Genomic DNA, 21,228 nt, shown 5'->3' on the forward strand with positions numbered 1-21,228 from the left:
TCAGCTGTGTTTTTGGTTCGTCTGAACCATCTGTATTTCCATCCAGCAGAGGGCTCCACTGAGCAGCTCAGTGTCACACTGCCCCCTTCTAGTATTGTTGTTGAACCTGCCGTCAGTTTGGCTCTGGGTTTGTCTGGTGTTAACATGAATTAAAATTGGTTAATTTTTCAATAATTAATAAAACATACAAGGTTTGTACGAGCTGAACAAGCTACAGACTCGTTAACTGAAATAAATGAATAGATTTGGAAATTACTCAAAATGTGTCAACAATGTAGGACTTCATTAATATGAATTATTCTGACAGTTATTCATTGTTTAAGCCAGTGGTTCCCAAACTTTTTCTCCTGCGCCCCCCCCAGTGGTTTCCAAACATTTTCTGGGCCCCCCCTATGGATTACAAATGACTGTCTGGTTGAACGACGCCTGTGAGGGTGGGGGGCAAAATGAATGTATATAACAACATCGGTAGACTACAGGCTTGTTAAGCTTAAGGTGCTGTATTGATATTAGCTAGCTAGTCATCTTTGAGCTAACTTTACCTCCATCTAACAACCTTACTCAACAGTCTGTTAGTTAGGGAGAAAAACTGTGAAAAGTTCTTTGCGTTTTGCTGGTTTGCTGCCATGATTCTAACACAAACTTGCATAGCTCTGCACAGCAGCAGGTCTCCTTCACTGCCGCACAGGTGTAAACCCAATGCGAGTGTCATAGCGCTCATGTTACGTTAAAGGCGGCTCGGAAAAACAGGTTACCACATGTTAACGGATTAAACAGTTTTAACTGCTGATAAAAGTGACAGAGGACACAGATGTGGGAAGTGCAGAAGACCCTACTGTATCAAATTGACTTAGGAATAAAAGAGAGTTGGCCATTCTAAGGTAAAAACCCAGCGCATACAGCGTTCATGGTTTTTTTTTTTCATCCAGACGGCTTCCTGTGCCCCCCCTGCAATGGCACAGCGCCCCACATAGTTTGGTTGTCCCCACAGTTTGGGAACCTCTGGTTAAAGATTAACAGTCTGGATGGCCGGTTGTTAATCTTTAAGCCATAAAGATTAACAACCGGCCTCAGATTATTGTGAGACTTCACAAAAGTAAACCAGACATAGAAACTTTTTTTCTAATAGAAAGTTTGAATCACTGTGTGTGTTCGAGTTAAGCATTAATACGGACAACTAAACTATGGACTAAATCAGCCACATTTTCATATTTAACAAATGTCAACTTACCTGATACAGACAGACTGATGGCTTCACTCCACTTTATTGAAGAAAACGAGTCATCTCCTCTTTTACACTGACACATGTAGTCTCCACTGATGGACTCAGAGACGGTGAAAGTCCAGTCTTTACTGTTTGTCCTGTGTATTATTGACCCATCTCTCTTCCATTCACACGTCCACTCAGTTGTTTCTCTTCCATGGACCTCACATGTCAAACTGATCGTCTCACCGCTGAACAACTGAGGCCAGTTTGGACGTTGAGTTACAAAACACTTGTTGGACACTGTTAACATCAGAAATGAATAGAAAAATCAAATCACAGTCATAGTTTTAGTTTCTAACAGTTTTAAAGAGAAAAAAAAATTCAGTAGAATTAGTTTCAGGAAGTTATAAAAAAAGAAACCTACACATTATCTCTATGGTGACATCATGGCTTGAATGACTGTAGAATGAGGGATTTCCTCTCTCTCCTTCACACCTGTAGATTCCTTCTTGTCTCACAGTGATATCACYGTTTTCTTTATTAGTGAGTTGATCTTCAGCTGTGTTTTTGGTTCGTCTGAACCATCTGTATTTCCATCCAGCAGAGGGCTCCACTGAGCAGCTCAGTGTCACACTGCCCCCTTCTAGTATAGTTGTTGAACCTGCTGTGAGTTTGGCTCTGGGTTTATCTATTAACATGAATTAAAATTGGTTAATTTTTCAATAATTAATAAAAACATACAAGATTTATATGAGCCGAACTAGCTTCAGACTCGTTAACTGAAATAAATGAATAGATTTGGAATTTACTGAAAATGTGTCAACAATGTAGGACTTCATTAATATGAATGATTCTGGTAGTTACTCATTGTTCCAGCCACACAGATTAACAACCAGCCTCAGATTATTGTGAGACTTCACAAAAGCAAACCTGACATAGAAACTTTATTCTAATAGAAAGTTTGAATCACTGTGTGTGTGTGTGTGTGTGAGGGGAGGGGGGGGAGTTTAGCATTAACACTGACAACTTAATTATGGACTAAATCAGCAACATTTTCATATTTAACAGATGTCAACTTACTTGATACAGACAGACTGATGGCTTCACTCCACTGTGTTGAAGAAAACCAGTCATCTCTTCTTTTACACTGACACATGTAGACTCCACTGCTGGACTCAAAGACAATGAAAGTCCAGTTGTTACCGTTTGTTCTGTGTATTATTGACTCATCTCTCTTCCATTTACACGTCCACTCAGTGGTTTCTCCTCCCTGGACCTCACATGACAGAGTGATCGTCTCACCACTGAAGATCTGAGGCCAGTTTGGTTGTCGAGTCACAAAAACCTTGTTGGAAACTGTAGAAACATATATGAAGAGAAACATTAAATCACATTAAAAATATTCAGTAGAATTAGTTTATGGCAGTTAAAAAAAATAAACTTACAACTTATATTTATGGTGACCACATTGCTTTGTCTGGTGAAGAATGGGAAAGGTAATCTATATCCAAAACAGAAGTAGATTCCTCCTTGTGTCACAGTGATATCTCTGTTTTCTTCTGTATTTCGTGGGTTGTCAACTGAAGTGCCTCTGTTCTGTCTCCACCATTTGTATTTCCATTCATCAGGGCGCTCCACTGAGCAGCTCAGTGCCACACTGCCCCCTACTGGTATGGTTGTTGGACCTACTGTCAGTTTGGGTGTGGGTATCGCTGATGTTATGGAAACAAATATTAGATGATCTTATATAAAACACTTTAATTAAACACATAGTGTAAAGAGTGATGCTTCTGTCAGATAAGTAGATATGTGAAAAAGCTGTGAATGCATTTTATTGTCATCTTTGCTTATTTACGTATAGTTTTTAGATATTAAAAAATAAAACAAATTTAGTTTCAAATGGTTTCATTACATAACATGAAAAAGTGCATTCATTTTCCTGAACAGATAATGTGGTTAGTCCTAGTCTATATACTTAAGAAGATGTAAATTATATTTCATTTTTTTGTTGACTGCTTTTATAACTTATGGCTGAATTTAATTTATAAAAATTAAACCCAGTAATTATGTATGGGTCATATTTCAAGCACTATTTTATTAACAAAAAAATCAGATTGGAATTACGAAAGAAGTTTACAGTTTACAAAGGCAATTTTTTTAGGGCCAACAGTCATATGAAACTTTGTAATTTTTCAAAATATTCATATATTACCGAAGACATCAACACTGAGACTTCTACTGCATTTTGTTTCATCTGACCTCCTCCTGCGACCACAGCACTGATACTCAGCACTATGACCAGTAGACAGATGTTTGAATATTTTATCTGACTGAAAAGAGAACAATTCTTCATTGTTCTTCATTAACTGGTATTCCCAGTCAGTGTCTTTTCCTTCATTCATGTCACAGATAAATGTAACAAACTCTCCATGATAAAAAGTCGACCAGTTGGGCTCAATAGTCAGCGCTGCACCTACAACAGAACCAACATTCAGCACATTTCTCTTCTGGTTTGTAACAAACACACATTAAGATAAACATTGAAAGATAAATAGAATAATATCTGATATAAAAGATAAACTGGATTCTGTTCCTGAGAGGATAAATTGTTAAAATACAGATTAAAAGCTGAAGTTACCCTGAGTTTGTCCACAGCAGAGGAGTGTGATCAGAACTGAAATAAAGGTTGAAAGTTCATCAGCAGAAATAATAAATTAGTTCAATCAAAAATCTTTGCCAAACCCTCACATTCAGCTATGATTCTGTTTACATGTTGAACAAATGCAACTATTAATAAAGATATTGAATATATATTAGTTCTGATAACAAAACGACCAAATGTTTGAGTTTATTGTTGTTTTGTCTGATGAGTTGAAACTTTATTTTATAAATTTCACACCCTGACTGAAGACAGAACATCTGGAGACGTTCTGCACGGCTACGGAAACGTCACACTCATCTCTACTGGTAAAAAAAGAGATAAAAGCTTTTAAGTAATAATTTGAGGCTCTTGTATGAGATCATGTATCATTTTTCATTGTTGATAGATAATATCTTCACTGCTCCCACATTAGTTGTATCAATCAATCAATCAATCAATCAATCAATCAATCAATCAATCAATCAATCAATCAATCAATCAATCAAATTTTATTTGTATAGCACATTTCAGCAGCAAGGCATTTCAAAGTGCTTTACATAATTAATATAAAAACAACATGTGACATTGAATAAACAGTGAAAGATTAAAACAAACAAAAACAAAAAAGATAAAGAACATTAAAACCTCAGAGTTTTAGCCAAAATGCCATTTGACAAGGGTACTCACACCTCGGTTTTTAGTTGCAACGCTGTCAACTGGGACTCTAAACCCCGTAGAACTGGGGCTTAGAGTCCCCAGGTTGTTTGAGATATAAATACATGCTAAAGCCTGCTTTTACAATAAGCAGCTTTTCAAAATGTTTGCACAAAAATATTTGTGTTAGTAATTTATTACTGTAATCTCCTTTGTTGGAAGTAGCAGCAAAGACATCATGAACAAATAGTTATACTAAGTAAAGCTACAAAATTACAATGTAAGATAAAGTAGATATTACATCAGATGGTGTTGTTGTAATGTGCATCATCCGTCCAGATAAAGTGATCTACTTACAGAGTGAGACCAGAACACTGGGAGAGATGTTCCTCATCCTGACCTCAACCTGAAGCCAGCTGTTCCTCTGCTTTGCTCCAATAATCTTCCTTTCATAACTTGTTGCCCCTGCAGCGTCTCTACAGAAATGGAGCCGTTTGAAACAGGATCAACGTTTTACCTGAGAATGAAGGACAATGTTTATTTTAAACCAGCGTTTCTCAACCTTTTTTGTGCCAGCGCCCCCCTAGTCTTTATCCAGGTCCCTCACCGCCCCCCACCAAAGAATTTGTAGGCTACTTTGCACTGACTATTAGTTTATTATTAATATTACTATCACTATTGTAGATGTTTAGATTTGTATGCTTGTTTCTGTATTTTTCACCAAAAAATAATACATATAATAATATAAAAATAATACAGGCGTCTACGAAAAATGCAATGAACATTCAAGTTAAAATTTGGTAGGCGTAAAAGCAGAAAATCAGAGTGGAAAAAATAGTCTTATTCTTTGCCATTTTCTAGTTGTTAAATATTCCACAAAATGACCAGATAAAAGATGTTCAACATGCCAGTTTAAACTTTGAACTATTTGCAAACCGACTGAGCTCTGCAACAATAAAACATGGATACAACTGTAACTACATTAATCATAGCTCTTCTTCTCTTCAGTGTTTCTGTCGGTTTCTGGTGGTGCAGCTCTGTGCTGCCTTCAGGAGAATGGGACATCAGAGTATCATCCATAAAATTTCACCCACATGGCATTTATTGTTCAAAGCAGAGCTTTCAGTGGAAAAACAAAAGTTCCAGATCCTTTTAATGCCATACAAATATGAAACAGAAACATGGATTATATCTTTATATAGACCTGTCTATTGATTTATAGATTAATAGTTTTACTGGACAAAAATTACAAAGAACAAATCTGGTTCTTAATCAAATCCTAATGAGTCAAATTGAAAGTGTCATGGAGTCATCAGCCTCATGACATTAACACTGACATGAAAAATAATATTGAAGAAATAAATATATCAAATCTAATTAAAAATATAAGTGATAAGTTATTTACAGTTATGGTCTGTAAGTTATATTTATTCTCAGTACTAGATGTGGTCTCAACAAACCCATGGCACTTCAACAATATTATTTTCCCTTTTATATGGAAATAGTGTCCGTTTATTCTTGCCATACAGTCATCTGCATTAATTATTGCTCGAAAGGTCTTGCAATGCTAGTTTATTCCTCTGTATTTACTTTAGTTTCTTAGTTTATTCTTGCATTTTGTTCTTCATTTACTTCCATTTAGTTTCATTTGATTAGTTTTATCCTCTCTTGGTTTATTGCTATGTCCATTTTAGTTTCTTTCCTGTTGCTGGATTTATTTGATCATTTATTGACCATCAGTAATATTCACTCATCACCTGCTGCGCCGCCTAATCGTCATGTGTTTCACATCATGTGTTGATTTTCCACTGTTCAGCGTCGGATTCTGTTTTTATATGCCATAATTCACATTCGTCGCTCCGTTTTATGTCCCGCTTCTCCTGTTTCAGAGTTTTGCGCAATATGCGCGTAATTTTTTGTTGTTTTTTAACCCCCTAAGGTGCAGAGCGGTCGGTAAACATATCGATGGAGAAAAGGGAGACTGACATAAACCTTTTAAAACAACTTTTTGTCAAAATGGCTTTCCATAGAAACACATAATGTGAATGGTAGTAATCTTCTCAAAATTACATCGTTAACAGCTACTAAAGTGTCCTCCCATTGTTTCAAAGAAGAAATCTTACACAACTTATAACCACAGTCCTATGTCTTAACTGCCGTGGTCCGTCCCCGTTAGCATATCATGCTAGCTAAGGTTAACATTAGGTAAAGTGCATAAACTAGGCTTGTGTAGCATTCGCCATGTTGAATTTGTTAACCAGCTCACCTCTGTCGAGGTACAAAATGTCAAATGTGTCTGGAGGAAAAATGTGTTAAAAACTGATATATAATGCCTCCGTGTGTGTATTAACTAGCATTGAAACTAAATTGGTAAAAACACGTCACTTTACCTTTACCAGTGTGTCTTTAGGCGTCATCTGCACGACTTAGCAAGCCGTTTTAACATAAATTCGGTTTCGTCTGACGATCCGTAATTACATTCCAGATATTTAAAAATGCACTTTGACCAGACAAAACTACATCTTGACTATCCGGAATTGTAATTTCAGATATCTGCATTTACATTCTTACTAGTAAGAATAATAATTCAAGAAATTATTATTTCTTGAATTTTGAATAGTCAAAATGTAATTTAAGATATCTCAAATAACGTCACTGGATCTGTCATTTGACGGGACATATATCCGTAATTATGATTTAAGATATCTTCAACACAATTATGACTAGTCAAAATAACAATTTTAGATACCTGAATTAAGAATGACGTGGAAGCCCCTTTGTGGTGTCCAAACAGTTGCCTGCAGAATTTTACGTTTCCTGCACAAAATTGTCAATAAAACGTCAAATCACAAAACAATTTTAGATATCTGGAATGTCAGGGCGGTAAAACCGAATTTATGTAAAAACGGCTTGCCACAGACAACAAGTCAAGCCACTGTACAAACAGATTTTTTTTTTTACCAAGCACATAAACAGTGCTTTGGATAAAGGGAAGCAATGTAACTCTTAAATAAAATATTTTCTTCCAGATGCAAAATGAAAAACCAAGCTGGTAGATCAAGGACCGAAGTGGAATATTCATATAATGGATGTCTTTTTTAGTGTTAGATGCGTCCTGTATTCAGTGTTATTTCTAATTATATGCAATTCGTAGTTCCCTTCGAAGGAGCAGCGGATTGACAGCGGTGATGTTCAAACATGAGGTTTCTCTGACATTTTGATTTTGAGTTTGCTGCTGACATCAGGAAAAACAAGGGAATGTTATAAAGAACAATCAGGAAGGGAAGAGGAAAGATGGCCTTTAATGTTTTTATTTTTTTCAGTCAAGGCATGCAGATGAAAAATTATTTCACAATTTAACAAGATACTGTTAGGTAAACAAAATACAAGAAAAATCTTCCAGATTAAATCCAACCACATCAGTAAGTAATGAAACTTTTTAACGAATATTGACATGAATAAAATTCATTTACCACTGTGTTAATTGAAGTAAATATTTAGACAGCAAATTCAAATGCAAGCTTGGCAGTTGTGTAGTTATCTTAATTGGTAAAACAATAAACTAATTACAAATTATAATGCAACAACTCACCCATTTTAAAATGGAAAAATTAGTGTTACAAACTTGACAATAAGAATGTATGTCCACTTAGCTGATTTGCTCATCTTAAAACATACACAGTGTGTTTATCATGCACAACATTGATTTAGATGTTAAAAAGAAGATTTTTAGTAAATAAAACAGTTGAGTTTTTTTGTTAAAACATAATTCAGTCCCAAGTGAATTTTTTCAATTATCTAAAGATCCCAAGCAGATGCTATGAGCTTTAAAATATCTCTTTCCATGTTCAAAAACTGCCTCAATTACAAACTTGCAATTGAAAAGTATATAAAGGTAAGCTGACCTAAGCATGTATAATGCAAATTTTGACTCATGTAATTGCATTGAGTTTAATAGATTGCAAATTTATTCAGCGCACCCTACATCCTGCCTGGTAGCACTGTTATCCAGGATGGGTACTGATTTGATTTCAGAATAAATTACATCTGAGGCTGGAGGACTCAACTCTCCTGAAAAGAGAAAGACTTATTGAAAAACAAAATATGAAGTCTAATCTTGTATAAACAATAAAAAGTAGGTAAACTTGGCAAATAAATCTTTCATTATGTAAGTCCACCCACCCCACCCATTTTCTTGCACCCTTGTCCCTTATTAATGGGGTCGGGAGGGTTGCTGGTGCCTATCTCCAGCTAACGTTTCGGGCAAGAGGCGGGGTCACCCTGGACAGGTCGCCAGTCTGTCGTAGGGCAACACAGAGACACACAGGACAAACAACCATGCACACACACACTCATACCTAAGGGCAATTTGGAGAGGCCAATTAACCTGACAGGCATGTTTTTGGACTGTGGGAGGAAACCGGAGTACCCGGAGAAAACCCACGCATGCACAGGGAGAACATGCAAACTCCATGCAGAAAGACCCCAGGCCGGGAATCAAACCCAGAACCTTCTTGCTGCAAGGCAACAGCTCTACCAGCTGCGCCACTGTGCAGCATTATGTAAGTCATCATTGAGATTAATAATCCCTTTTCCCATGATCTGGAAATCTTACAACAATATTCTTTAAGTGCACATAAAGTATTTTTATATGTAATCAGAAAGAAACATTAAAAACTGAAGATGACTGGCAGATTTTACCTTTCCTCTTTTTCTTGGCTTTGTTCTGATGGTTGATGTCAGCATATACTGGATTCAAATCTGAAACAGAAAACCCATTCAATCATCTGACATGTCTGGATTAAATACCAATAAATACCATGTTGATAAGTGATACGAAATTAATAGGGATGCAGATTTCTGTTGGGGACTGTGGGGAAAAAAAGCATGTATACACCACTGGAACATGCAAAGTGCATGCAGAAAAACCTCAGACTGTAATTTAAACTGGGCCATCTTGCTGTGATGCAACAGTGTAAACAAATACAAATTAAATAATCTCTAAAACTCCTAAATTGTGCGTCTCATCTGTCATTTTCCTTTAGTTCTAAACCAAGAAGTTGATAATTCAAGCAGTGTGACATCATATTTCACAAACTGACTGAAGTAGCCGACTGTACCTGCAGCTCCTCTTTTCACTTTAGAGTAAACAGCGCCCTCTTCTGTATTCGGAGGCCTTCCTGCTCCGATAATCAAAAAATAAACAAAACAAAACAAGACGGTGACTTTAGGATGTAAGTAATTATGCTGTTTGCACATTGTGTTCAGAACTCACTCTTCTTTCCAATGTTGTTCACTTCAATCTGAGCATAGGTAACTTCTCTGGTCTCGTCAGGGGCTGGGATATTTAAACATTTTTAGATCAGTTTCCTAGATAAACCAATAAATTTGGAATTCAGGAGAAAAAATATCATGTTTGACATTGTCATAAACTAGATTTAAGTTCTGCTGTGAAAGAACAGAGTTGCATTTGTTAATTTCATTCTGATTAACTTGTTTGTGGTGGAGCTCATTAAGAGGAAAATACAATAAAGTGCATACAAATGACTATTTCTAAAAATAAAAAAGCATAAAAACATGTTGGATGAATGAACGTGAGGAGAAAAAGGTCTCACCTTTGGAGCGTATGTAATAACACAAAAACAGCAGGAGAATAATGAGAAGGATTCCACTAAACAGTCCAATGATCACCAGCACATTGGATGAAGACCTGACAGGAGCGGGAAGGTTTGCAAGAAACACTGAATTGTGAGAAAAGAAAGAAATGTTATCTAACAGTAGGTTTAACAGCAATTGTCAGAAAAACATGCAAAAATCTGCAGCGCATTAACACAAACATCCTCAATGTTCACCTTGTTCCTCTCTAACATTTATAAGGTTTTACTGAATGAAATCCATCAAACATTTTCCTCCTCCTCACCTCTAACAGACATCCAGCTCCTTGGTGAATATTTTCCTGAATGTTGACATTTGTAGAAACCTTCATCTGACTTTGACACTGCAGAGATCTTCAGCTCCCCTCTGTTGTCATTATGGATGAGTTTATCATTATGATAGAAAAACACATTGGAGAGAAGATTTTGTTTTTTATCTCTGCAGCTCAGAGTCACAGGATCTCCTTCAGTCACAGGAAGAACAGGACTCAGCAGGAGAGGAGCAGAAGAATCATCTGTAAAAAAAAAAAAAGTAAGGGATTTTGCATTACTTTTTTTTTTTTTACAAATCTAAACCTAAGACCTGCTACTTTAAATGTTTGTGTGGATTTAGTACTTACATTTTTTTTTAGCTTTTCTAAACATAAGATAACAGATGTTTACATATAAAGCGTTAAATTAAACTAAACTTTCTCTCCTTAAATCAGTTAGAAATACTAAAATCTGACTATTTGCCATGGTAGTTCAGAAATATACACGTATGTTCTTAACACTAGGTGGCAGTGCAGTATTCACTGTGAGACGTGATAAATGACAATGGGTACTGCAGCAGCAAAGATTCGCCAAGGAACTGGATGTCTGTTAGAGGTGATGAGGATTCAAACATTTTATTCATTTATTTCAGTTAAAGCTTTTAAATAAGATCAGTGTTAAACAGCTACAATACATTATTTACATTAAAATAGCTTTAAAAAATAATAATTAAAAATAAAACAAATAATAACATACTCTGTAAAGTGATGTTTACTGCATTGCTGAATTCTCCCAAACCAGACTCACACCAGAATATTCCACCATCAGACCAGTTTCTGATTACGGATTGTTTTCTTCCCCAGTTGGATGAGTTCAGAAATGAAGGCTGGCCCGTTTCTGAAACCCTCATCAGTCTCCAGTCAGTAGAGTTTCCTTCACAGTGGAAAGAGACCGAATCAGAGCTGAAGTGTTGAACTCTGTCAGGATTCACTTTGAGAGAGGATCCAGGATGGAACTCTGACAAAAGAATAAATACAAAAAACACAGTGAGATTTTAAAAATATTTCTCTAAGAGTCTCATTATAGGACCCTTCTTAATTAAGAGCTAATAAGAACGTTAACTGTACACTTTAAGCTGTACCTTCATTCGACTGAAGAGAAAGACGGGGAAAAAACTGACCTGCAGACCACACAAATTTCGGTTTGCTTTTCACAGCTTGTTCCCCTCGTCCTGCTTCACAGACGTACCCTGCAGTTCTTGTCTGTCCACGACTAATATAGATATTCTCTTTAGTCCCATTGATGCTACCAGGCAGCAACTCATAGCTGTAAGAGCTGCTTGATGGATCAGGAACAGCTTTATACCAGAAGAACCTGGTTCCTGCAGGTGGATGTTCAACCTCACAGCTCAGAGTCACTGAGGCTCCAGGATTCAGCCATGATGGAGACACAGAGAGGACAGGAACAAGATTATCTGTTGAAAGAGATTTCAATGAAATCAAGAGAATCCTTGTTTACATTTTTTATTGCTCATTTCTTTCTTAATTTTGTTGCTGGTTTCTTACTAAACACATTTAGAATCATTTTTAACTGCTTATACTAGTTAAATTAATAACATACAAGCTGACTCACTAGTGTGTTGAAAAGAAGTTAATCATTCAAATAGGATATTTTCTTGCCAAAAACCCCCCAAAAACATACTAGTCCATTTCTGTAACAAAACCTCTCTGCTTGAGGCAGACTGAATCCCAAACCTGAGGATGCTGTCCACTTTTGCTGTCACAATGTTATTTAAAGTGTTATGCAAAACTTTTTAAATGTATATGTATTAATGCATTCTCATTGTTAAGAAAAAGTAGACCAAATTACTGTGAAATAATTTTAACACATGAAACGGACCAACTTACATACAGTTAATGAGAAAGCATCACTCCACTCTGTAGAGGAAAACCTGTCTCTTCTTCCTCTGCAGCTGTACTCTCCACTGTCAGACTGTTTAGCTCCGGAGATCCTGTATTCACCTGAAGATACCGTTTTCTCATGCGTCTTGTTTTTTCTCCATTCATAGGTCCAGTTAATTTGTCCACCTCCCTTTATTTCACATCTGATAGTGACCGTCTCTCCTCCGTAAATCCGAGGCCACTTGTGGTCAAAGGTCACAGTGACTTTAAAAGAAACTGAGATACAGAAATATCTGGTTAGAAAATGTTCCTACAAATAAGTGAAGTTTTTGTTATATATCAATGCAAAACAAGAATCAATGCGATGACAAAGAGTTATTTGATCAGGGAAGTTCTGATTGTCAAACATGAAACATTCCCAGAATGAAAAGCTTATGTGCAACAACATTCTTAATATTTAAGTAAAATATATTTAAAAAAAATAAAATATCTGATTTTTATGTTTATTTTGGCCCAGTCTTGTATGACACACTATCAGAGGTGTGTGTGATACAATGTTCAAATAATTAAAATGATAATTTAATAAGAATTTAACATTAATTTTGGTTCACAAAGCTTTAAAAAACGGTTTCTGTCAGTTACAAACAACCAAACTTAACGTGTTTCCTCAATAGTGACCTTGTTGCTGTAATTTGTGTACGAAACTGAACCTCCTTTTCCTTCTTTTCCTCCTCTGCAGCTGTACAGACCTCCTTTTGAGAGTTTGATGACTTTGTCTGCTGCATAGTTCTTCATAATCTGACCTTCAGACGACTCGGAATCATGTCTGTACCAGTAAATAACGAAGTGACCTGAACCATCCACAGTGCAGGTCAGAGTTACACTGCCCCCTGCTGGTAGAATTGTTTTATCTGCCGCCAGTTTAGTTGTCCCTGGTGTTAAAAGAAAAGCAAAGATTCACCAGTCATTGACAGATATTCAAATATTTGATCTACTTATATGTAGTGATTTTTAGAATAATCAATCTAACGTGTTTCTGATGCCAACACCAAAAATGAAATAGATTAAATATTTTACCAATAAGTGTTTTAAGGAATGTGCCTTTAATGTGCAGTAAGCCAGTGCAAATGCAGTTCAGATTAATTAAAACTGATATCTAACAAATTATCCTTGCTTAAAGTTTTTTAAATGGCCGTGTTTATAGGAAACAAAGTTCATTCAAATCAGTTTATTCATATTTAGCCAGTTCACAACAAATGCCATCTCAAGGGACCTTGCAAATTAACAGGTGGGGCTGTGGTGGCAAACAAAAATATATTAAGGAAGTGAGATTATTTGCACAATGGAACAGAGTATTCTCACTGGCTGTACTGGTGGGTGATGAATCGTCTTCTCATCTTTTCATGCGAGACATTCTGCTTTTAGGATAATTTATATTTAAAAATGTTCATTTATTATTTCTATTAAAATATGTTGTTGCTAAAAAAAATATATGTTACTTTGCATAAGCAAGATGTTGCACTGAGCAACATGAAGACAACTTCTCCATGACTAAAAATGATAACGATACCATAGCCAACTGAATACTGAACATGAATCACATTTAACAGTTAAAGAGACGAGAAGGATCTCACCTTCAGGATGTCCATAGGAAAGCATGCTGAAAACTGTAATAAAGAATTACACATAATTTATAAGTAAACAAACAATAAAGATGAAATTTCAAAAGTATTCATTCTTTGATCTCTTAACATTTTTTTTCCCAAGATCTTTCTTGTATTCAGTTCTATTCATCTTTGAAATCCATCCAGATCATCCAGCCTGTTTATCTGGTCCTTGCTGAAGAAGCAGCATTACTACCGCCCCCACTGTGAGGATGGTGCATTCAGGGGGATGTAGAAAGTCAGTCATCTACCACACTGTTATGCAGGCCAGAAATGACAAGTTTGGGCTCAGCGTTGCCTATGTGCAGGTAAACACATAATTGGTTCACAAGTTATGCATCTTCCTCACTGCTACTTCTTAGCAGACCTGAAAGTCAGGTAATCAGTATATTTATGTACAAGATGTCCAAAAAACAAAAGACATTAAAACATGTACATGCTGCTAGAAACACCTGGAAGGAATCAATAAACCAAAGCAAAGCAAAAACAAGATTTTTATCTGAAAAGTGGCTCCAAACTTTGTTGTAGCTTGAAGCTAATGATGAGCTCTGAATGGAGGTCTGTCATATGCTGCTTGGAAACTCACCTCACAAACAAACCAGGTGGGTTTTCTATGCAAGTCTAAGCACATCTACTCACCCTTTGTTTGAAGAAGAAGATTAAGGAGAACATGAAAATAGATTAAGCTGTTTTGAATAAACAATGAAGAAAACATTTCTAGCCAGGCGTTAGCTAGCTAGTTGGCAATGCAAGCTAAATGAAGAACAATAGGAAGATTATTATGATATTTCTCTTCTAACACGAAGTTAAATCAGTGGCTGGCAACTAGTAGAAAATGACAGAGCTGCATAGCACACACGAGAAAATGCCATGTTGCCATGAATTCAACACAGATGATTGGACTGATTGATGGGACCCAGTAGAATTAAAAAGCCTGCAACGGTGAGACCTTTGAAACCTTTCGAGCATATGGTGCTCTTGCAGCCCCTTCCTTCTGCTGCCCCTTTACCAAATTAAAAGCCAAAAATTATCTGAATTTTGTCAGATAATTGCTGCAATTATCTGCAAACCCCTGCTGCAAACCCCTTTGCAGCAGAAAAACAAAAAATAGGTATCCCAGTCTCTCAGTACTCAGCAGATACACTTACTCCACAGCATATGTTTACAAGCAGCAGCAAAATTTTTTAGGTCACAACTGATAGAGAAGGCATATTTTATTATTTTCTAGTCGCGTTTTAATGCCGCCCTGGGCAACTGCCCATGCAGCCCATATCAAAAACTGTCACTTCATCTACAAAAATGTTGAGCTAAACACAATGTGATGGACCGAGCAGTTAAGGAACAGCCAGGCACCGGTTTTAAGCCAAAAATAGTTGTTTTTTATTTAACCCAAACAAAACTTGGGTAAATAATAGAAAAAATGACAAATATTGGGCCCATAAAAGAGGTCAAAGTAACAGACATCAACTCATAATAACTCAAACAAACAGACCTCTCTAACACAGACAATAGGGGAAAACTCAAATGCTGGCTCATCAGGCCACATACAACACACCAAGGGGAAACTACACAAAAACCGAACTGAAACTAACATAGAAAAATCCCCTTCCCCCTTCTGGATGATGAGTAGTGGTATGAACCAATTTGCAGTCTCAGCTGGCTTCTCCCTGTGCATGCGTGGGTTTTCTCCGGGTACTCCGGTTTCCTCCCACAGTCCAAAAAACATGACTGTCAGGTTAATTGGCCTCTCCAAATTGTCCCTAKGTGTGAGTGTGTGTGTGCATGGTTGTGTGTCTCTGTGATGCTCTGTGACAGACTGGCGACCTGTCCAGGGTGACCCCGCCTCTCGCCTGGAACGTTAGCTGGAGATGGACACCAGCAACCCTCCCGACCCCATGACGGGACAAAGGGTGTAAAGAAAATGGATGGATGGATGGATATATTTTGAGTAGTTCACACTTCTGCTTGATGGGGCAGAGCAGAAGTCACACTATATCTGGTGATGATGCAGATGGGGACAGTAAAAAAACTGAGTCAGTCATTTAAAAATGATTGAAGAGTTTAGATGACTTCCTCAATTCATGTCATGATTTTTTTATTATTATTATTTTAATCCCTCAACTTCAGAATGGAAGCACTTAAAACAAGCAGGGAAACACTTCTAATCCTTTTCTGTTTATGACTCAGTTCAAGAAGCAAACCCACTTTCTTTGAAGAAGAATGTCAATAAGTTTTTCTTTGAAAAATGTCAAACCCCTCTATCTCAGTTTTCTTCCACGTCCAAAGCACATACTGTGTTAATCTTTCATGTGAAATACAAATACATCACATTTGTATTTCATTGCTCTTTAAAGTCCTTTAGGACACATGACTAATGATTAAACTAAACTGCTATGGAAAATAACCAACAAACATATTAAATAAAAACTGTTTAAAAAACTAAACACACCTTTGATGCAATGTACCTTCTACTACAAGTAAGACATTTTGAATAGAAAAGCAAGCATAAAAGTACTTACAGAGAAAGCCCATCCAGAGCAGATGGCGCTGCATCCTCACAGCATGACTTACTGCACAGCTAATGATTAATGCTTCTGCTTTTCTGTAGCTATAATGTTGACCGAAAAAGGTGTTGCATCCGATGCATAGACCAGCATGACCAGCATGTTTCAATGCTAAGTTTATCATGCCTGTGGTTCACCCTCGCGTCTGTGGCTGGGTTTCCAGTTTATAGATAAAGGAACAATTTCTATAAGGCATCAGAAACTAAGCTTGTTGAATCTTTAAAGATCTGACCGACGAATAAAAAAAAATCCCAAATGAATATAGTGCAATAATTGTTTCAAAATGAACCATACTTCTTTTTGTGCATGCAATTCTTCCAATATTTTTATTGGATCCCTTTAATGGCCAAACTATTAAAATGATCCAGGATTGTTTGGGGGCTAGAAACCAGACTTCTGTTCTCTTTAAAGCTTAGTTCCTCAAATTCACATTTATTTTTATACTTACTTTTCTGTCAGAACACTATCCTCAGCATATTGAAGATTTGGTGGGGGCGATGGCAGTGTGGTTTCAAGTCATAACAGGAAATCAACTTGAACATGTGACTAAAGTGTATTTTTTCCAGAGCAGTCATTTGGAAACATATATTTATATTGATTAAAGTTTAAAAAGAAATGTGTTACTGATCTCAGTTACTTAACATTAGTAATTATGAAATAAAAAAATAGCCAACTTGACTGTTTAACATTTCCACATTCGATTAGGTAACAAAAAGAGACTCGTGGTTCTTTTCTAGTTTGATATCTGCAGAGTCCCAAGCAATAACATTTACCAAGAGACCTGCCATTATGCAACTAGTACATTTTTGTTTTTCAGCACTATTTGCTAAATGACCTCTTTTTTTTCTAATTCTTTGAGAATTTCTGAGCACTTTTTTCAAAATTGCCTTCAAACATTGCTCAACTTGCACATTAGAGTAGTTGCCCAAGTCCTAAAATAAAGTTAATTTGTCACAGTTTTTCTTTTTTATTCTAACGGTCTTTATTTGAAAGTGCTCGGACAGGAAAGTGCGTAAATAGAGAGGTAGGACATGCAGCAAAGTTCACCAGGTCGGGAATCGAACCTGCAACAACCTCGTCAAGGACTAAGGCCTCCTTATGTGGGGAGGCCTTAGTCCTACGCCATCACATCATCCTCCTTATCACTGTTTTTATAGAACCTAGTGTCCAGTTTGTCAGCAGTGAAGCCAGGGAGCTTAAATAAGGAGGGAAATATTGAACAGAAAAAAAATGTAAGAAAAAACAGATTTTGCTTCGACTTTTTATGTGATCTTGATCTCATGTTTGTTCAAGATGACATGTTTCAAACATTTGGTCACAAAAGGCATAAATACATAAACAAGCACACAATTAGCTTAATCTTTTCCGTTCGCTCATTTTCACACCTCGACCTCTGAGCCTTGAGGTCGAGGTGGCCGCCACGGCTTGTGGCAGATAAACAGTTTGGTTTCTGTATGAGCGATCGTGATGAGAACAGCGGAGCATCTCACGGAACATGAAAAGCATCTCATTTATTTATCCAGAACTTTAATAATAAAAATACTCGTCACGCTCATTTACCACTAATCACATTTGCTTGAAATTCCAGAAAACCACTTTAAGGAGACAGAAATTCACCAAATTTACACATTTACCTAATTCATACAGTTAAAAAGGAGTTCTTCCATATACTAAAAAAAAAAAAAACTTTTGAATTTAAAGGAAAAATAAATAGTTTTTACATATCCCCATCTTTACCATTTTACTGTTAAGAAATAAAAAAAAATAATGCTAGTAATTGAACTCAAAACAAAAAAAGTTTTGTGTGATTTAATGTCGGAATGACAAAAAGGAATCATTTATTTTTACAAAGTGAGTAACTAAAATAATAAAATAAAACAAATTAAAGCAAAGTAAAGCAAAGTAAAGCAGAGTTGCCAGTATAATAAATGACTGCGAACATTGAGAGGGATTATTTTAAACACACACATAGCAAACAGCTAAAATCAGTTTTATGAAAGGTTAATATTTAGTTTGTTACAATCAATCCTACAAAATCTGCATGAGTTAGAAGCTGTAGACTGAATTATTAAAGCATGCAGCCTACATGGTGTTATGGTTCTCTGGTCCCGAGTTGATTTCAGAATAAACAGCCTCTTCTTTTGCTCCAGGGCTCCCCCTACCTGTGAAAGGACAACGACTGGAAGACTTCAGTGTACTGAATACACAATTTTTTTTTAAAACTTGCTTTAAACTTTAAATTCCTACAATTAATTTTCCTGTAAATTCTTAAATCTAAGTACAAATAAGTAAGAAGCAAAAATTCACTTTGGGTTTATTTTATTTTTGAATATTTTATCACATATCTAAATATTTATTTTATTACATACATGAGGATGGCTTACAATGTGTAAAAAAAATAAAGCATTTCTATTTTGTCAAAAAACAAACAAAAGCTTTGTTTTAGTCTAACATTGGTTGATAGCGATGGAAAGTATCATATTGTTACGTTGGAGTTCACTGTACCTTCCATTCCAGGTTCCAGACAATAGTAAACAGCGCCCTCTGCTGGTTTATTTGGGGTACCTGTTCAAATAAACACGTCACAATTTCTAAAAAAAAGTGATCAAAACAAGGCTGATTTTTTTTTTCTTTAAGTTGTATTTGGGACTTACTCTCTTTCCCAAAGTTTTTCAGTTCAATCAGAGAGTAGGTTACATCTGTGGGTTTGTCTACCACTGAAACATTTCAGGATTTTCCAGATCAGTTACTTGCATTTGAACATGTAGCAGTTAAATCTGGTGGAAAAGATTTACTTTACCATTTCCACTGGGCTCTGAAAAGTTGACCGACTCGTAGATATGATCATCACCTACAATGCAGGAAAAAAAGTGAATAAAATATTGCATTAACACAAACACTGTAATCTCTCCATTTTGTTTTTCAGTAAGCAAATTGTAAAGCGTTCCTTACTGTATAAGGCAATCTTATTGATGCAAATGCTAACATAATTTAAAACGTCTGCAGTATTAAGGACAAAAATTGTTTAATTTCTGACCATGCAGAGAGTTGCTCTCATCATTTTCATTCTTGTTGAATCTGCTTTTTAGAAGCTTCCGCCTAAAACAGTGTTGATAGTGTAAATTATGTTCACAGAAATGTAGTAATTTTAGATATTTGATGTCCAGTGATGTGCTTTACTGACCCAGCCCAGCGTAAATCTGTGAAAAACAAATATATTATTTCAATACTTCATTGTTCAAATCCTCCTGCTGCTATTTATTATACCTTCCCAATTACCAATCTCACCTTTGGACTGCCTGTAGTACCACAGTAACACCAGAAGAAGAACCAGGAGGATTCCACTAACAGGTCCGACGATCATAAGGACAGGAGATGAAGAGCTGCCAGGAGTGGACACTGTTACCGGAAAGAAGAACAGTGTCATTTTGTTTTATGAAATATCATTTACTTTTTATTTAGCTATAAAAAAATAGTTTACATGTTAAAACTAAAAACTAAAACTAAAATAAAACTAAACAAAATTTGTCTACAGAAGGCACATTTTGTCAGCCAGCTCAGCAGAATCCCCACCTACAACTGTCCTACTGACTGATACGTATCCATAGCAACTCCTAAATCTGGACGTCCTCCATGTCCCACCTATGTTCCTTTGAACGCACACTATGCTGTTTAAGATAATCATGGAAACGTTTGCAAAAACATAGATTTGTCTTGAATACCATCATCAACATTAGGTCTTATTAATATGATGTTGTTTCTAACGCCTAAATATTCATTTTAAGGGGGAAAAAAAAGTATTTTCTTTAGAAACAAAACAAAATTTTTTCCCTATTTCATATTTGCAAATTGTGTCTTTTTGTGGGTAGCACAGTCATTTTTTAAAGTTTTATTGGGTTTTCATCTTATGTGCAGTCTTTAGACAAAATGTTTCAGTTTATTATGCATCCGCTGGTAGATTTACATCAACAACACATTCACCTAATGGAAAACAATGAGAAAACACCTTGAAAGCGTTATCATATTAGCTTTTTCTCCACACACCTCTTGACATTTTTCTTCAAAGTAATATATTACTGAAAATATGTAGAATCTCTAGCTTTTTATGTCATTTCCACATAAATCTTTTCAGTTGAGAATAAAATGCGCAGCTACAGTTAAAATCAAACAGGAGGGGCCAGCGTGATGATGCATTTTCAATCAGTGCCACATCTGCTTGTGATGAGGTCAACATTGTATTCCCATGATTAGACACCAGCAGAGAAAGTAAAACACTAGTATCTTATCACTTGAATGGAATATAATCAGAATATTTCAACTGTGTTTTGTATTTACAGAGCTCATCTCAGCAACAAGCAGGTTCAAACGGTTTTGAACTGATGGAAGATGCTGTGCTGGTCTTTGGGCTCCGACCAGCTGCCTGGTTTTGTTAAGAAAAAAACATGACTCACATGACACTGGGATCTTTTCACTCCACTTTGTCACAGAATACCAGTCGTCTCTGAGTCGACACTGACACATGTAGTCTCCACTGTTGGACTCAGAAATTGTCACATTCAGGTCTTTGTCATTTCCCAGTTTTACAGTTGTGCCAGATCTCCTCCATTCATACGTCCACTCAGTGGTTTCTCCTCCCTGGACCTCACATGTCAGAGTGATCGTCTCACCACTGAACATCTGAGGCCAGTTTG

The 21,228-nt window shown here is 36.3% G+C and overlaps 3 protein-coding genes across 3 annotated transcripts in view; all 3 read right to left on the reverse strand.

The window, feature by feature from the left end:
• LOC103476160 (uncharacterized) overlaps positions 1-7,188 on the reverse strand; it is a 44,257-nt gene extending 37,069 nt beyond the window's left edge. The window contains exons 1-8 of the mRNA XM_017308513.1: positions 6,893-7,188; positions 4,860-5,019; positions 3,846-3,881; positions 3,420-3,680; positions 2,653-2,919; positions 2,288-2,563; positions 1,632-1,895; positions 1,232-1,507 (exon numbers count right to left, since the gene is read on the reverse strand). Coding sequence (XP_017164002.1) covers positions 1,232-1,507; positions 1,632-1,895; positions 2,288-2,563; positions 2,653-2,919; positions 3,420-3,680; positions 3,846-3,881; positions 4,860-4,896 — 1,417 coding nt within the window. The 5' untranslated portion in view covers positions 4,897-5,019; positions 6,893-7,188. The remainder of the gene's footprint in view (positions 1-1,231; positions 1,508-1,631; positions 1,896-2,287; positions 2,564-2,652; positions 2,920-3,419; positions 3,681-3,845; positions 3,882-4,859; positions 5,020-6,892) is intronic.
• A 632-nt stretch (positions 7,189-7,820) lies between these two features.
• LOC103476161 (uncharacterized) overlaps positions 7,821-21,228 on the reverse strand; it is a 33,991-nt gene continuing 20,583 nt past the window's right edge. The window contains exons 14-30 of the mRNA XM_017308514.1: positions 19,826-19,936; positions 19,338-19,388; positions 19,192-19,254; positions 19,043-19,102; positions 17,923-18,022; positions 16,493-16,581; positions 13,944-13,976; positions 12,969-13,241; positions 12,316-12,585; positions 11,550-11,882; positions 11,165-11,425; positions 10,423-10,671; positions 10,118-10,243; positions 9,778-9,840; positions 9,623-9,682; positions 9,204-9,263; positions 7,821-8,573 (exon numbers count right to left, since the gene is read on the reverse strand). Coding sequence (XP_017164003.1) covers positions 8,470-8,573; positions 9,204-9,263; positions 9,623-9,682; positions 9,778-9,840; positions 10,118-10,243; positions 10,423-10,671; positions 11,165-11,425; positions 11,550-11,882; positions 12,316-12,585; positions 12,969-13,241; positions 13,944-13,976; positions 16,493-16,581; positions 17,923-18,022; positions 19,043-19,102; positions 19,192-19,254; positions 19,338-19,388; positions 19,826-19,936 — 2,306 coding nt within the window. The 3' untranslated portion in view covers positions 7,821-8,469. The remainder of the gene's footprint in view (positions 8,574-9,203; positions 9,264-9,622; positions 9,683-9,777; positions 9,841-10,117; positions 10,244-10,422; positions 10,672-11,164; positions 11,426-11,549; positions 11,883-12,315; positions 12,586-12,968; positions 13,242-13,943; positions 13,977-16,492; positions 16,582-17,922; positions 18,023-19,042; positions 19,103-19,191; positions 19,255-19,337; positions 19,389-19,825; positions 19,937-21,228) is intronic.
• LOC108166877 (uncharacterized) lies at positions 18,270-21,218 on the reverse strand. Its single transcript, XM_017308597.1, has 8 exons — positions 20,989-21,218; positions 19,826-19,936; positions 19,722-19,737; positions 19,575-19,636; positions 19,338-19,388; positions 19,192-19,254; positions 19,043-19,102; positions 18,270-18,699 (listed from the first exon to the last, which is right to left on the reverse strand). Exons 1-8 carry the CDS (start codon positions 21,212-21,214, stop codon positions 18,620-18,622), a joined length of 669 nt encoding a protein of 222 aa, XP_017164086.1. The 5' UTR covers positions 21,215-21,218; the 3' UTR covers positions 18,270-18,619.

The sequence above is a fragment of the Poecilia reticulata genome, linkage group LG14 (assembly GCF_000633615.1).
Source record: "Poecilia reticulata strain Guanapo linkage group LG14, Guppy_female_1.0+MT, whole genome shotgun sequence".
Classification (NCBI taxonomy): Eukaryota; Metazoa; Chordata; class Actinopteri; order Cyprinodontiformes; family Poeciliidae; genus Poecilia; species Poecilia reticulata.

Coding starts and splice junctions, on each gene's coding strand:
- LOC108166877 (XM_017308597.1), bottom strand. CDS start 21,214: ATGTTCAGTGGTGAGACGATCACTCTGACATGTGAGGTCCAGGGAGGA. Junction 19,389..19,574: donor TGAGAGCAACTCTCTGCATG/GTCAGAAATTAA, acceptor CCTGCATTGTAG/GTGATGATCATATCTACGAG. Junction 19,255..19,337: donor TTCAGAGCCCAGTGGAAATG/GTAAAGTAAATC, acceptor GAAATGTTTCAG/TGGTAGACAAACCCACAGAT.